Source organism: Phacochoerus africanus, chromosome 6 (genome assembly GCF_016906955.1).
Source record: "Phacochoerus africanus isolate WHEZ1 chromosome 6, ROS_Pafr_v1, whole genome shotgun sequence".
NCBI classification, from domain to species: domain Eukaryota; kingdom Metazoa; phylum Chordata; class Mammalia; order Artiodactyla; family Suidae; genus Phacochoerus; species Phacochoerus africanus.
Genome location: NC_062549.1, coordinates 45,266,799 through 45,284,398, shown reverse-complemented (window position 1 = coordinate 45,284,398; position 17,600 = coordinate 45,266,799). Strand labels below are relative to the sequence as shown.

The following is a 17,600-nucleotide window of genomic DNA, read 5'->3' as shown; positions in this document are numbered from 1 at the left end:
GATGTATTTACCATTCCAGCTTTATTCTATTCTCTGATGTAATGACAAATTAATCTTAAATCACCCTAAAAAAAACCCCTTTCATATGCTTAAAAGATTATAAAGACTCATTTCAAAGGATCCAGTGCCCACTTCTCAGCTTGGCATCTAAAATCCTTTATTCTCAAACTAATTTTCCTTTTACTACACATTACACCACAAGTTCTCTATCCAAGTCAGATGAATCAGTTCATGGCCCCCTTCATCTGACTTAATCATCCTTGACTATGAGTCTTTAGTTTTATTCTTCCTTCTAGAACCATCTTTTTCTTTTTTTGCCAATCCAAATATTATACTTTATTTAAGGTTTAATAGAGAATAAGGTAAGTTGAAGGGATAACACTCTTTGCAATCTCATTAGGTAGAAACAGAAGACAACCAGATCCAGGTGGTAGAATATACACTCAAGTTCTGCCTCGAATTTAGCATCTTCAGCTGTAGAATGGAAATCACAGTAACATGGAGAGACTACCACCGGCTTCACTCCATCACATGTTGCCTCATATGGTTATAAAGTTGTTTTATTTGTGTATATTTTCTTCACGACTAGATTTTTAAGAGAAGCAAGTGCTTTTCATTTCCATTGTATTATCCGTCATTGTCCAGCGAACATTTGGTCAATGAATGAAAATTACAGTGCTAATATTTGTATAGCACTTCCAAGTTTTCGAAGGACATTCTTCTCAATAACTGAAATAGATAATTGGTACCTCTACTTCCATTTTTAAATAGGTAATAAGATAGTCTATTGAAGAAGAAGTTGTGGCCATAGATAAGTAACTTGCTCAAGATCACGCAGTTAATTAGGGACAGAAGAGGAACTTGAATCCCTGTTGAAGGCAGACATATACAGGAAGGTATACTTAATGCCATGATTTGGGAATTCTGAGCCAGATATAGTCTGCAAAGAGACAGGCAAGAGGGTGGATTGGTGCTAATCCAGAGAAAAGGAGGTGAGAGACAGTGCCACCTTCCTCTGCTTTGGTTGCAAGCTTCTGAAAATGGAGACAGAAGATGGACTTAAAAGAGGTTTCAGCATGTAATTAACACAGCTAGCACTGTTTGAGTGTTGAGGGAATGGAGAGAGAAATATAAACAATGATTTGAAGCTTTAAAACTCTCAAATTGGGATAATAGGGAATCCAGTGGGTTGCCGAAAGGAAAGGGAAGTTTATTATGAAGGATGATGACAGGCATTCCTGTTGTGGCACAGTGGGTTAAGAACCCAACATAGTATCTGTGAGGATACGGGTTTGATCCCTGGCCTCACTTAGTGGGTTAAGGATCTGGTGTTGCCATTACCTGTGATGTAGTTTGCAGATATCGCTTAGATCCAGTGTTGCTGTGACTGTGATGCAGGCCTGCAGCTATAGCTCCAATTTCACCCCTAGTCCTGGAACTTCCATATACCACAGGGCGGCCATAAAAAGAAAGAAAAAAGATACTGAGAGACCATCCAGGAGACTTCTATGGGTTTTAGGAACCACTGAATAGATCTGGAAGTCCCTACAGCAAGGAGAGATATTAGCTAAGCCACGGAATAAGAAAGAGGAAAGAGAACTAGAAAAATACCTCCTCCCCAATGGTCTTAACAGAAGAGGAATATTTGATTAATAATCAAAATATGTGTATACACTGTACAAATAATAAGATAGAAGTAGTCATATTTCTCTGAATGAAAACAAAAACTGCTCAAATGTGAAGAAATATTCCATTACCATATTTAGTAGCTAGTGTTCCAGAACACTTTAGTCAATGTCTCTCTTAGTGTTACAATTTTTCAGATTCATCTCCACCACTGTCTCATCTGCTTAAATTCAAAGTATCTTCTAGGTCTCAGCTTATATGTCCTTTTGTTCCTTTCATTTGTGTATTAATCAATGAATGTTCTTGTTCAATTCAGCAAACATTTCTTATATTTGCTGAAAATCTAATAAGTCCTAGGTGCAATGACAGGTGTAGTATATTCAAGGATGAAGAAAGCAGGCATGGTTTCTGTCAGCATGGATCTTGAAGTCTAAAATACACTCCTCACCTTCACCTCTTCCCACCTCCATCCCATTCCCTAAATAAGCAAGTGTATTGATTTCCTATTGCTGCTATAACAAACTGGTACAAACTTAGTGGTTGAAAACAATACAGATTTATTATCTTATAGTTTTGGAGGACAAAGACTGAAACGAAACTTGCAGGAGAAGATCAAGGTTTTGGCAGGGCTGTATTTTTTTCCTGGAGGCTCTATGGTAGACCCTTTGTATTCCTCGCCATTTTCAGTTTCTAGGGGCCATCCACATTCTGCGGCTCATGGCCCCTTCCTCCATTTTCAGACCAGCAGTGATGGCATTTTCAAATCTCTCTCTGACATCTTCTTCCATCCCCACATTTCCTTCTCTGACTCTGACTCTCCTGTCTCCCTCCCATAAAGAGGGAGACATCCTCCACCAGCACCAAAAAACCAGGGTAATCACTCCATCTCAAAATCCTTAATTCAATAAAATATGAAAAATTCCTTTTGCCATGCAAGGCAACATATTCCACAGATTATAAGTATTATGACATGGACATGATTGGGGGCCATTTTTCTGTCTACCATACCAGGTCACTCCTGTACCACCATAGCACTTTCTGCATAACTTTTCTAGTCTCTGTAATACTTAAGACTACCAGTTCAAGTGACTGGTATCCCAGTTTGATTGTGAGTCTGTTGAAGATAGGGACCATTATCTCTCTTGTTCATCATTCTACCTGTGTTTCTTAGGGCAGTGCTTAGAGTAAGCACCCAATATGTCTATATTGACTCACCGCTTGAATGAGTGAAGGAATGAGAGAGATGCTCAATGATATATGCACATATTTTCCAAAGATCGTGTTTTGGTTTGCCTAAGTATTTCTAGTCTCCTTGTCTTCATGAGAAGTTAGAGATATAAATCTGCCTCTCAATAGTTACTTCATATCAACAGAAAGTGCCTTCTTTTAAAAAATTATGAGTGACTCATAGACTGTCAAGAACCTTTTGAAGTGTAAAAGAAGCACTCCTAAATTATGCAACTATGAATACTTTTTAATTAAAGGAGTTAATGAATATTCCACAGGAAGGAACTGGCTTGCACAGTCTGGAGTTAATTGCCCACCCACACCTGATGGTTAATTTGTTTCTGAAATGTTTTTTTTTTTGTAGATAAAGCCTATCATTTACCACATTCCACATGGGTATAGATTAGTTGTCTCCTTTGCACATGTTCCAAGCTTACCTCATTTTGCTTAAGGCAAGATATTAGCTGTGAATTCACTTCACTCTTTTCTACAACAAAGTGATTTTTATTGCACTGGTTGATTTACTTAGAAGCTTAGAAACAAGGTTATAACCATAAAATCAGTACAATGGCAGAACTGAGAAGAGACTATATGAAAGAAAACTTCTTATTTTTGGATAGATTTTAGAAATGTCCATGGTATTTAAATTTTCATTTGAGTGAATTGACAACTTTATCATTAAGGACGTCTTTTTTTATTTACAAAAGCATCATGAATTGCTTCTCTTCAGAAAGGTTACTTATATTATTTTCCATAACTGCATGGCATAATTCTTTTGTTTTGCTTTATTGTATTTTGGTCTGAAAATGTGCATATATTTTGATTAAAGAAACAGAAAAGAGGAAACTCGGATATAAAAATGAAAGACAAAACAAGCACACTCTGAAACAATGGAAGAAAATTTTTGTTTTGCTATTGATTAAACCCAAATATTTTCATAGTTAACAATATATTATCACAAATTATAAAATAATGACAAGAAAATATAGAGAATGGCAAGTATAACTTATAAGTGAAATAAATGTGCGATAGGATGGAAAAAAAATAACTTGTTTTGTAAATAATGTTCTGTACCCTTTTACTATCATTTCCTAGTCATTTAGACCCAATTATCAATCTCTTTGATTAAAAACATACAATTGTTTTTTCACTGGAAGTAAGCTCAGATCAACAATTAAGTTTCTTATGAACTAGGAGTGGCTTTCCTGAAGCGCTGAATCGGTAAAAACTGTAAGGTCTTCTTTAACCTAAGTGAAAAAAGGACCATGATTTTTTAGCCATGTCTGGCTGACTAAGGAATGGGGATGATAGAACTCATGCCATAAAGTCATAGTCATAGGTAATAATTTATGTAGATTCTTTCATAAAAAGCAGTGCATTGACGCTTTATAAATAGGACAATTGCTAATATTTTCAAATTGTACTGAATATATATTGAACTATATTGACTATTACTAATGACAATTATGTTTCCCAGGGAATAAAGAATAAGGCTTATACATACACAGTTGACATGCCAAAAAGGTGTCAAAAGAACTGGTCTGAGCTGTCTTTTTAAAACATTATATACATTTTATTTTATAAAACAGATATATTCAAAAACATCTGCATAGGAACCCTTCCAATTTTGAACTCAATAGTACATTGCAAATATGATTAGGGTCCTACTAAAACTTTTTATGTACAACTTTGTAAGAAAATATCTAATCCATTATATTTTTATGTATGAATTATTAAACTTTTGTAAGAAATCTTATCTGATATTTTTTAGAGAGATTCTTATACTCTGAACATTCAATAAGATGTTTCCAAAACTGTATTAAAATATGTTGAAGTGTCATAAAAGCTTTTCAAGGAAATACCTGCCACAAACAAATAATGAGCCAAATGTCTTGGCAACTCTTTTAATATTGACCTAGTAATTCAGTCTCTGTAACTCAAAACAAAATGGAATGAAAAGATCTATAAACTTATTAATGTAGTGCCAACCTCTGTGTGTGTGTGTGTGTTAATAAGAATATGAGATAAAAGGAATAAATATCAATCAACATTCCACTGTTCATCTTTTCTCAGGATACATATTTTTATTTTTCCTGTTACCTTAAACCCTTTCCCCCAATCTCTGACAATTAGCAAGGACACATTTTTATCTAAGGCTAAAAATAAAAGCCCTTCAAAGATTGAGGTAGGTTCTATCTTGAATCTTAGTCCTCCTTCTTATGGGAGAAAAAGGGAAACAGATGACACTACTGGAGTACCTAGCATTCAATAAATATTGGTTGAATGGGAGCAGGAGGGGTTTGAGATCTCAAACTATCATTAGTGTTTTAAGTAAAGCTATCCATATGATTGGAATGCTAACAACCTGTATCGTTTCTGTCTTTTGGGATTACATATATCTTTTAAGACTACTTTTGCATGAAGCCACCCCTAATTGTTCCATAGAGACTTCTTTCTTATAAATCTCCATTCTTTTTCATCTTTAATCATATGTTATTTACTAATCCCATCCTTGGCAGTTAAGGATAGGCTCCTAGAAGAAAGGAATAGGATCTTGCACATTTATATCATTCACTACATTTCAAAAATTTCTTGAATGTACTCATGCGCTACAGTTATTATTTCAATTAATAAATTGGAATACAGATCAAAAGATGAAACTTGGAAACAAATCCTATACCTGAATACCACTTTTAAAGTACATTAAAAATTTACTTTGTAGCATTTCTCCTTTTACTAACAACATTTATTCTGTATGTTCTCCTTTTCCTAACAACAAATATTCTATATTTTTAACTCTAAGCAGTAGTTTTTTAAAATGTTCAATTTTCCCTCATACTTCCCTTCAATGCTAATTGAGATACAACCATATTTCCATTTTTCTATAGCCACTAGAGAGGAACACCATGGACATTTTTAAAAGGCAAAACTAAATTCAAATATAAAAATATATATTTTCAGACAATTTCATAATAATTAATGAATTGATATTTATTTGAATTCCTCTACTAATTGTGAGGAATCTTAGCCCACATGATCTACTCTCAGAGCCATACCACTCCTTAGGGGGAACTCAGATGTGGTGGCCTGTCACTGTTTAGAAATATGTCATTTCATCCTAGGGAACTGTGGCCCTGAGAACAACAGTGAAAAAAAGAAGTCATGAACTCCTAAGAAAAACAACAACAACAAAAAAAAAACAACCTGTCAGGTACATTCAGAGGCAGATTTACCATGAACTAAATAAGCTTAATTTGTAGGGCTGCTCACACAGAACCCTTCTAAGTCAGAGGGATAAACTCCAGGCATGAATCTTTTCCTTCATGGGACTCAAAAATTGTACAAACTTCAGGCACCGCAATACAGGACTCTACCTCTGGGCATACCCCAGAGGGAAACTGTGATATAGAAGAGTACTTTCTAGAGGCCTTGAGTCTAATCCGTGGTTGATGCTAACTTGCCAGGTATCCTTTCAGGATCATCTAAACTTGCTGAGCTTCAGTTTGTTTATCCATGACACAATACTGGTAATTAACCTATACTTTTTCCTATCTGAGTTATGTAATAATTACCTGAAATAACTGTGAATAGTCAAAAATCAGAGTTCAAAAATAATTAGTAATTAAGTGAAAAATGTAAAAATTAGAAAGTCTTTAGAATTGGTTAAACATGAGGCCACTGTTAATCTTCCCAAAGTTCAACAAAATTAGCAGTGATAATCTCTAAGAATTCTCCTTAACTCAACTTTCTGTTTCTCCTACAGAAGAAACTACACAGCCCTGCCTGAATGAGAAGTGTTCTTTAATCCTGGATTGCACTGGATTGACCTTTTCTGACTATTCTGGAGTTTCCATGCTTGTTGAGGTATTTGCAATACTTGTGTTTGGACTAATTCCTTCCGTTTTCGTTTGTAGCAGGGAAGGCTCTCTCTCGGCTCTGGGGTCTTAACCCTGCTATCTTCAGTACTCATTGTACCCATTCTCCCCAAAGGACGTGAACTTTATGCCTCCCACTATGGTAGATTTGTTTTCAGGAGATCCCACGAGATCACGTTTCTGGGTATGTAGTGGGGGTGGGCAGTAGAGGAGGGTAGTCCCATGGGGAGTTAGAACAAAACATAGACTTGAGGTGCAGTGGGCATAGCACATGCTGGGCAGTCAGTTCCTGGGCTTCTAGAAAAAGGGAGAAAAGTCCCTTCCATGAGCAAGTGGCCTGGTGATAGCAAGACATTTTCTTTCACATCGTGGATGGGTATAATTAGATCTGAAACCATTTTCTGTCTCTGAAGTAATGCCCAGTGTGGGGGCTTTTCTCCAATCTCTCCTATGATGGTGTTTACATCTCTGTATCATGATCTCCATGAGGTCTCCACAAGAAATAGAACAATTCTCGTGTTGACGCTGTTATTGACCATATTGTGGAGATCTCGAAGAGTGCTGTTAAATTTGTGTATATAAGGATTACCTGGGGAGCTTGCTTAGTTATTCATTTGTTTATTTATTTATTTTTTTAATTTAGGGTTTTCTTTAAAAATTAGAGTGTAGTTAATTTACAGTGTTGCGTTATAGTGATCCAGTCATACCTACATACATTCTTTTTCTCATACTGTCTTCCATCATGTTCTACCCCAAGAGAATGGATATAGTTCCCTGTGCTATACAACAGGACCTCATTGCTTATCCATTCTAAATATAATAGTTTGCATTTACCAACCCCAAACTCCCAGTCCATCCCACTCACTCCCCGCTTCCCTGGAGCTTATTTAAAATGCAGTCTTTTGATGGTAACTAGACTTATGGTGATCATTTTGAAATGTATAGAAATATTGAACCACTATGTTGTGTAATAGGAACATAGTGTTGTAGGTCAATTATACTCCAAAACGAAACAAAGAAAAAAACCTCATATCAAAATAAATCAGATTTATGGTTATAGAGATGGGGGGCTGGTGGGGGAGCTGAGGGGAGGGGGAAATAGATGAAGGCAGTCAAAATGCATAAACTTCTGTTTGTAAGATAAATAAATAACTTTTTTTTACTTCTTTAATTTTGTATCTATATTAGATGATAGATTTTCACCAAACTTATTGTGATATCCGTTTCATGATGCATGTAAGTCAAATCCTTATGCTGTAAACTGAGAAATTGTACAGTACTCTCAATTATAACTCACTAAAACTGGAAGAAAAAAAATGCAGTCTTCTGAGTCCTGGTTCTGGCCCAGGAATCTTCATTTTAGACAACCATAGATTGTCCAAGGATCATGTTTTGAGAAACACTATACTAGGAGTGCCCTTTTACTGAGAAAAGCCAGCATGCATATTTTTATTTAATTGTAGTTAAATTTTGTTTTTGAACATACCCTGGTATTTATTAGCTGCACTCTCTAGCTATTGCAAGACAGGACTTAGAGTTAGCAAAGAGGAGGAAGTGTTTACCTATTCCCACTAAGTTTAAGACTTAAGGTTGAAAAGTCTGAGGAATTCAAATAATCTAGGTATTGGGAATGCTGTAAAAGAACTTTAAAAAATTCATCTTAATGGTCTTAAAATACTCTGCAATAGAATGAAGGAATATGTCAGATGGTGCATTTTATTTTTATTTTTTATTTTAATTTAGTTTTTCTTTTCGTCTTTTTATGGCCACACCTGTGGCATATTGAAGTTCCCAGGCTAGGGGTCCATTCAGAGCTATAGCTGCTAACCTATATGAGCCACAGCAATGCCAGATCAGAGCCATGTCTAAGACCTACACCACAGCTCATGGCAATGTTGGATTGTTTTTTTTTTTAATAAAAATTATTTTTCCTGTAATATTTTATTAAATAAATGTGCTTTGTCTCAAAAATAATTACAGTAAACAGTGAACACATAAGTAGATAAACTACTATTTAATAACTACAAAACATTATTTTAAAATCTTGCATATGTTATTTTAGAGGTTTTTAAAAAACAAACTAATATTTGTAAAGTTAAATCATTACAAATAATATTTAAGAGGTATTTTTTAACATATTAGGACTTATTTCCCATGTACTTGTTTGTACTCTGTGTATACCATTATCTTATATTTTAATCGTTATTTCCCCAATACAATTTTTTGTTCTACTGTACAGCATGGTGACCCAGTAACACATACATGTACACATTCTATTTTCTCACGTTATCATGCTCCATCATGACTAGACATAGTTCCCAGGGCTACAGTAGGATCTCATTGCTAATCCATTCCAAAGGTAATAGTTTGCATCTCTTAACCACAAGCTCCCAATCTACCCCACTCCCTCCACTTCTCCCTCCCCCTTGGCAACCACAGGTCTATTCTCCAAGTCCATGATTTTCTTTTCTGTGGAAAGATTCCTTTGTGCCTTTTATTAGATTCCAGATATAAGTGGTATCATATGGTATTTGTCTTTCTCTTTCTGACTTACTTCACTCACTGTGAGAGTCTCTAGTTCCATCCTTGTTGCTAAAAATGGCATTATTTTGTTCTTTGTTATGGCTGAGTAGTATTCCATTGTGTACATATACCACTTCTTCCTAATCCAGTCATCTGTCGATGGACATTTGGGTTGTTTCCATGTCTTGGCCATTGTGAATAGTGCTGCAATGAAAATGCGGGTGCATGTGTCTTTTTTTAAGGAAAGTTTTTTTCTGGATATACGCCCAAGAGTGGGATTGCTGGGTCATGTGGTAATTCTATGTATAGATTTCTAATGTACCTCCATACCATTCTCCATAGTGGTTGTACCAGCTTACATTCCCACCAACAGTGCAGGAGGGTTCCCTTTTCTCCACATCTTCTTCAGCATTTGCTATTTGTGGACTTGTTAAAAATTTATATGGAACCACAAAAGACCCAGAATTACCAAAATAATTCTGAAGAACAAAAACCAAGCAGGAGGCATAACTCTCCCAGACTTCAGGCAATATTACCAATCCACAGTCATCAAGACAGTGTGGTACTGGTACCAAAACAGACACATAGACCAATCGAACAGAATAGAGAACCCAGAAATAAACCCAGACACTTATGGTCAATTAATCCTTGACAAAGGAGGCGAGAGCATAAAATGCAAAAAAGACACTTTATTCAGCAAGAATTGCTGGGAAACCTGGACAACTGCATGCAAATCAAAGAAACTAGAACACACCCTCAGATTATGCACGAAAATAAACTCAAAATGGCTGGAAGACTTAAATCTAAGACAAGACACCATCAAACTCCTGCAAGAGAACATAGGCAAAACATTCTCTGACATCAACCTTATGAATATTTTCTTAGGTCAGTCTCCCAAAGCAACGGAAGTAAGAGCAAAAATAAACCAATGGGACCTAATCAAACTGAAAAACTTTTGAACAGCAAAGGAAACCAAAAAGAAAACAGAAAGACAACTTACAGAATGGGAGAAAAGAGTTTCAAATGATGCAATGGACAAGGGCTTAATCTCTAGAATATTCAAGCAACTTATACAACTCAACAGCAAAAAAGCCAACAACCAAATTGAAGAATGGGCAAATAGACATTTTTCCAAGGAAGATGTACAGATGGCCAACAAGCACAGGAAAAAATGCTCAGCATCACTGATTGTTAGAGAAATGCAAATCGAAACTACCATGAGATACCACCTTACACCAGTCAGAATGGCCATCATTAATAAGTCCATAACTCTGGATTCTTAAACCCACTGAGCAAGGCCAGGGATCAAACCTGTGTCTTCGTGACTACTAGTCAGATTCATTTTTGCTGAGCTATGATGGGAACTCCTGCATTTTATTTTTAATTTGGTAGAAAGTGGCGTTTGCCTTTGCCCTGGTGTTTTTCATCTGTATACACAAAGTAGTTGTTTTGTATCAATTTGCTCTTTTAATTTCCTTATTACTATTTCATTTATTTCATCTTGGTTACAGTAAATGATATGTTAAGAACATAGACTTTAAAGATAAACCAAACCTGGGTCTAAATCTTAGCTATATAACTAACTCTGGGATCTGGACTTAAGTATTTGTTTGTTTTCCTATAAATTGGGAGTAGAAATAGTCCATCAAGTTGTTGTGAAGCACATTACTGAGTTTTTAGAAGTTAGTAAGTAGTCAATAATGCTAGCTTATATTATTCTCATTTTGTGAAAGTCATTTCTTAAAATAATATCATTGTAAAGAATACTATTTCTTAGTTCCTGTCATGAAAGAGGACCAGAGTAAAGAGTCACAGAGTCTCTTCGGCCATGAATGTCTTCCTGCTTCCTAATAACACCTGGGTTATTTTCTTAGTCGCTTTGGTATAAGGAACACTCTCCTAAGACTTATATGTTGAAGAAAAAGAAGTGAGTTCTATTTATTCGTCTACTTAGGACACTGGAGAGGTCAGGGATATAGAACATGTTTATCAGCATCAGCAAACCACCTTTAGCAATATGTTTATGCCTCACAGAGCTTAAGAAAAAGTAAAGCGCTGACAGATTATTTTGAATTGTCATCTTGACTTACAAAAACAGGAACCATTTATTCAATGGCAAAGTCTCAGTCCATGTATTAGTTATTTTGTTTATTGATTTGCTTGTTTATTTATGCTCAGAGTGATACATCTTCTATTATTCCATAGTTCTTCTACCATAGAGAGAACTCCTCATTGCTGGAAAAAATGTAAGGGACATTTTTGGATGCAGCAATGCATACTCTTAAAATGTTTGAAAATGCAGCTTTCTCAACTTTATGTGTAAGATGAATAACTATTACGTAACCAAATCTATCCTATTATTACTAAAACTTCTAGATTTGCTTTTACTCACCTTGGTCTGGGCAAATTTAAGATCAGGGCCTTCAGTATGGTTGTTACCATTTGCGATTTTCTAGAATTTAAACCAGGCAAGACCTTGCGTAAACCAAGAAAATTAGTTAGGATCTCTCATCTTGATGGACTTTAAAAATGAAAGATGGATTGTCTTCAATTTAGTGAAGTTCTTATAAGGCCCATGGATGGGGTTTAGAGAATCTGTGAATACATACAAATTGTTGCCAAATATTAAAGTAAGCAATAGGTTTGCAAATTTTATCATATTCACAAATTGACTTCCAATAAAAGACTTTTGAGCAATTTTATATCATTCTTATACGGAAGGGAAGGTGATGTTGTTATTTTTATTAAATGAAGTGAAAAATGTAAGAAGCAGCCAAACTTAGTTACATACAATGTAAATGCCCTGCTGCTTTCATCTTCCTTTGCTAAGACCTTCACTTTTAGAAGCAGGCAGGAGTATTCCTGACTGTGTTACAATGCTTCCCCCTGGTGGTCTGACATCATAATCATTAGCTTTTTTTTTTTTTTTTTAAATAGAAATTCTGTCTTCCTGTCAGCTACCCTGAAATAACTACAGGTCTACTGTTTTCATTCTTTCAGGTTTATATGGACTGTAAGAGCAAGAGTGTGGATGTATTATTAGTCCATTGCACAGGTAAGGAAGTATCGTTGGCTAACATTGAACATGATCCTTCTGCTGCTCCATGTATCCTTATATCACATGTGCTTGCTTTATTGTAGCTTCCTTGATTAAAGCAATGAAATACTGTGGAAACCTAGATTCAGAGAAACCAATATTTTTTGAATCAATATCTGCTGCAGTAAGTAACATTTGCTCAAATAAGGTGAGTTGAACAATTTGGCCTTCAGGAATTATAAGAAAATTGGAATGTAGAATCAAGGGCTTTGCATTTTTTATATTAGCCACTGACGTCTAAAAACCTATTAAAATGGGGCCCCTACTACAAGTAAAGAATTTTTCCACTCCTTTTTTTGGACAAGTTATGAATATTGCTTAATAATTTGGATCTTCTAACAATATCACTGCTTAAAGGATTTGGTGATCAACTATTAGGTGCAAACTGGTTGCTTATAAAATAAATATGTCTTAGAGGATCCAGTATCTTGGGAATTCTAATCTACCTCTGTCAAATGCAAAAACTCTACATCTAACTTTAGAGTTTTTTTCTGCTTTGATGGATACTCTAAGCTCATATTGACATCTTTGGAAATGCTATTTGCAGAGCCAAGCACTCCCATGATCTGAAGTGTCAGAGTTATCTTCCAATACTTTTAGTTTGAGAACTGTTCCTAGAGCTTTTATTTCCCGCAATTTTTCTTGGACTTTGAATTGTTTCACCTTTCCTTATATCCACCACAGCATTTGTTGCTTCCCTAGGTCACCCCTAAAATGTGCAATCAGAACAGTATGTATTTATAGAATAATAATAATGATATTATTTTTATAATTACTACCACTATTATATACCTAACATTCATTGAGTGCTCATTTTGTTCCAAGAATATGCTAAGAGCTTTACGTATATTACTTCACTAAATTTGCTACAACATTATGAGGTAGAGGGTATCATTTAACCTATTTTTAGAAATGAGGAAACTGAGGTCCAGGGGAGTTACACCATTTGTAAGCGGTAGAGCCAAAGTCAGCAGTCTGACCTTGGACGTGGAGCTTTAAACTTCTATGCTTGATGACTCAGATAGTGCCCATTTTCTTGGCTTGGCTGGACAGCGTGCTTCAGTTACTACTGTTCTCTGACTATGGTATCAACTTAAGAGTCAAGTCAGTGCTAATTTCTTCCCCTTCTATTTCAGAATTTGAGCAAATTCAGTGACCACAGTGAAATCTGAGACTCTTTTGCTGCAGTACAGCTATTTTCTTTAGCAACTGCCCAGAAGAGGCCACACCCAAGCATTTTGCATAACAACCTTTTTTGTTGTTTAAATTCTACAAATGACCTCTATGACAAGTGTGATGCAATTTAGTAAACACATAATCACTGGTCAAGGTTTGCCAACAATTTTATCTAATCTTCGTTAGTGAGCACATTCACTTTATAGGTTATTACATTGTTATTTTATAAAAATCAGTATCATTTAGTTTTAGTGTACTGTAAGTTAAACATGAATTTATTTCCTTTTTAATACCACTTTATCTTCTGTTGTTTTGATTCAGTTTTTTTGTAAGTTAATTTGTAAAACTGAGAAATACTTTATCATGTAATAAGATATTTAGAACATTTGCAAGCCACTTGTAAAAATCCAGAATCATCTGTAACTAATATATAAAAACAACTTAGCAAGTGTGCCAGTCCTCTACCAAGAAAGCCATTAAACATCAATAAGATTAAATGTTATTTCATGCAATAAGGTAAGGAATTTACAGAAAATAAGTCAAAAACAAATGATAAACTAGAAACCATTGTTCTCCATACCTTTCCATGTATGGAAGTCTTCAGGAATGTTTTTAAGGTATCCCCAGAGAAACCAAGATTTTGACATTAGTCTGCTTTGGTGTGAATACTAAAAATGCTTAGGATCTTCAGATCTTGTAACCCTAATTTCCACATCACCATCCTATAGAAATCTCTGTTTTCAGCTTAAGTTTTGTTGGAACCAGAGAATGTGGAAGTTGCACATTTTATAATTTTTCAGAAATATGATATTTACATGAAAAAATATCACCAGCGGAAGAGCTTTGTGATATTCAAATATAGGATTAGCTATAGTAGTTTGATACTTTCCTATTTCAGACAGATAGTTAATATAGCATATTTATCTCTCTATATAGATAGATAGATCTCTATAGATAGATAGATCTCCATAGTATGCTTTAATTTTTCTTTTGTTAGAGGAGATCTTGGATAAGTGATTATCTGTAAATCCATGAAACAGCATGGTATTTGGCAAGCTCCACAGGCAGGCTGACTTGTGTAAGTTATTGTTTTCATGTTTTTACATATATTTTCAATCGCATATGATTATGCAGTTTCATATTTTTATCTAGCAATTTGGAAATCTCAAACTAACCTATGATCAAATTCCATTTAGGTATAGATACATGCTTTAGTTTTAAGGCATTTTAACTGTTCTAGAAATTACCAGTTAACAAAAAGCCAAGTACTTTAAAGTGAGTTTAGGAATAGTTTGAAAACAAAATTAAAAGCCTGGTAATTTATGTGTTTTTTGGACATCTGTATGAGTAAATTCTAATGTTTGCCAAGTGATGTAAGAGTCCCTAGCAAATGTGTGGTAGACATTCATATAACCTTTATTTTTACCATTAAGTCTTAGCTAAACAGTGTAATAAAATGAAAGGGGAATAATAAATATTTCAAATTCTCACAACTTATTTAGTCATTTCGATTTCGATTGTATGAACTCAAAAAAAAAAAGCATTTTTTTCACAGGAGGCCTCAAGCTTTTCATCACTAATTTGTATTAAAGTGAGTGAGGCCAACCTTCATTCCCATCAAATACTGTTCCAAGAAAAGGCAGAGGTAATAATTGGAAGTAAAATTTCCTTAAAGAAAGGAATTTAACTCTACCTTGTCTGATTAAATTATTCCAATGGTGTATGGGGCAACATTTATCATCTCTAATCCACTGGCCATTGGCACATAAACATGAGTCAAGGGAAGTTAAGAAAGAGAATATATATTTTGCTATGTATAAATTTGTGTATCGCTGCACAGCTTTGGCCTATTGTTAAATTCATGCACTGTAGACATTTTCTAATTTGTTAGAGATTATGAACTGTAGATGGCATTAAAATCACTACAGTTAATAAATGGATAGTTTCTTTGATTTTATTATCAAAGCTGACACAGTTGTCTAAGAAGATGTATTTAAATGCATTTCATTGTTTATAGTAGAAGTTTAATGGATAAAACTTAAAAGCCAATAAATTTAACGTCAAATGCTACCATTATTTTCAATGTAAAGGAAGACCAAAACATGTACCAAGGTAATCCTTAGTTCTAGGGTTTCCTCCCTTTATTCTGCATACTAAGGTTGCAATGATTGTTGATCTGGAGGAGCTCCCTGGAATTGAGTTCTGAGGGGCTCAATAGCTGAATATGCGTTTCAGATACACAAATTCTAAAGCACGAATGTTTATTTCAAAGCAGATATTAGCACAAAACTATAACAGAGTCCTGATGGTAGAATGTTTCTAGTCATGATGAATTATTTTAATGAGATTACCTTATTTTTGTATATGATAAACTATTTCCATGTTACTATGGTAAAATAAAATTGGGAATTATTAAAACTGACTTATAAGAGTGTTAAGGACTTAATAGAGTGACATATACAAATTAACCATAGATCATTAACAATAAATCTCCAGGAAAATACTGTTAATATTACATTTATTCAAATTAAATGTCCTTAAATTTTACCATTTGTCTTTCATTTTAAAGGTTATTTGCTCCTGATTATATGCAAGTGTTATGAAGTCTAACTTGAACTACTTTGCAGTAATTTATTTGACAGATGTCTGTTGTATAAATGCATAATGTAATGAGGAAACAGATCTCTCTATTTCAATGAAAACACTAATATGTTAATACCCTGTATGGATAATGTTTGACATTTAGTAGTTCCCAAAATATATTAGTATGTTTTTGAAATGCCTAAAAATGCACATTCTGGATTCTGTGAGATGATGGTGTAATTCAGTACAGAATTTTTCTTTGTCAATGATTTTGATGCCAGATTTTAAATAGGGACTTAAGTGAGGCTTGCACAATCCAAAGACTTTTATTTAAAAATCACACAGTCTAAGAGGCCACACTTATATTTTTATACTTTTCAATGCTTTTAATTATCTTTTAAGTAATCCTTTGTATTGACTCAGCATATAACAACCAATTTAGATGGAAATAAACTGAAGTATGATAACTACTATGTTTAAATGGATTTGTGTCCATTATTTCAAAGTATTTACTCTCATATAAAGCAAATATATAGATTGGCCACAGAGTATTATGTGATGAAAATTCCTGAAAGTGTCTAATACTCTTTGTAACCTGTTTTTACAAAATTTCAACATAAAATTGTGAGGTATTGTACTTCAATTTATGGGAGGTTAATGAGGGGACTTTGTGCTGAAAGACTACATTTGCAGTCCCTTTTCATCAGGTTTAAATACTTTTTGTTCTAATCTTAATATGTAATTTAAGTTTTTTATTTGGGTTCTTCTTCATTTATACACTGTGGTTTGTCTTCCCTGAGTTTCTAGGCTGAGTTCAACTTTCTCCAGCATTTAAAAGGTTACTGCTCCAGGGATAAGAACACAAGGTGCTCTTCTAGGTGTTGGAGGTATAGCGGTGAATAAAGAAAAAAAAGTCTCTGCCCTCATGGAGCTTACATTCTAGCAAGGGAAGACAAAATAAATGGGATAAATTTTAAATATATTTATTATAAGTTAAATGATAATATGTGCTAAGAATAGGAATAAATTAAGGAAAGAGGATAAAAATATGGAAGAAAGTAGGTGTTGTATCCCAAGAAAGGATGGCAGGAATGGTGGCCAATGAGGATGTCTTAGTAAGTTCAGGCTACCCTAATAAAATACCACTGACTGGAGAGCTTACACAATAGACATTTATGTTTCTCAAAGTTTTATAGGCTGGGAAATCAAGGTGGCAGCTGATTCAGTTTCTGTTGAGAGCTTTTTTCCAGCTTGTAGACAGTTGCTTTCTTCCTGTGTCTTCACATGGTGCAAAGAGTGAGAGTGCATTCTGGTATCTCTTCTAAAGGATCCTATAATCCTATAAACTTAGGGCTTCACCTTTATGACCTTATTTAACTTTAATTTCATCCCTATACACTCAGTCTCCAAATACAGACACATTGGGGTGTTAGGGCTTTAGTGAATGGATTTTAGGGAGCCACAAGTCTGTAGTAGGGGGTCACAAATTTCTT

General features: G+C 34.6%; 1 protein-coding gene across 5 annotated transcripts in view; it reads left to right on the top strand.

Annotated features, from left to right (window-relative positions):
• Positions 1 to 16,580, top strand: part of SLC26A7 (solute carrier family 26 member 7) — a 172,833-nt gene extending 156,253 nt beyond the window's left edge. For all 5 annotated transcript variants that reach the window (XM_047783621.1, XM_047783622.1, XM_047783623.1 and 2 more), the window contains 4 exons: positions 6,617 to 6,717; positions 12,252 to 12,306; positions 12,393 to 12,496; positions 13,485 to 16,580. In XM_047783621.1, coding sequence (XP_047639577.1) covers positions 6,617 to 6,717; positions 12,252 to 12,306; positions 12,393 to 12,496; positions 13,485 to 13,520 — 296 coding nt within the window. In that variant the 3' untranslated portion in view covers positions 13,521 to 16,580. The remainder of the gene's footprint in view (positions 1 to 6,616; positions 6,718 to 12,251; positions 12,307 to 12,392; positions 12,497 to 13,484) is intronic.
• Positions 16,581 to 17,600: the final 1,020 nt, after the last annotated feature.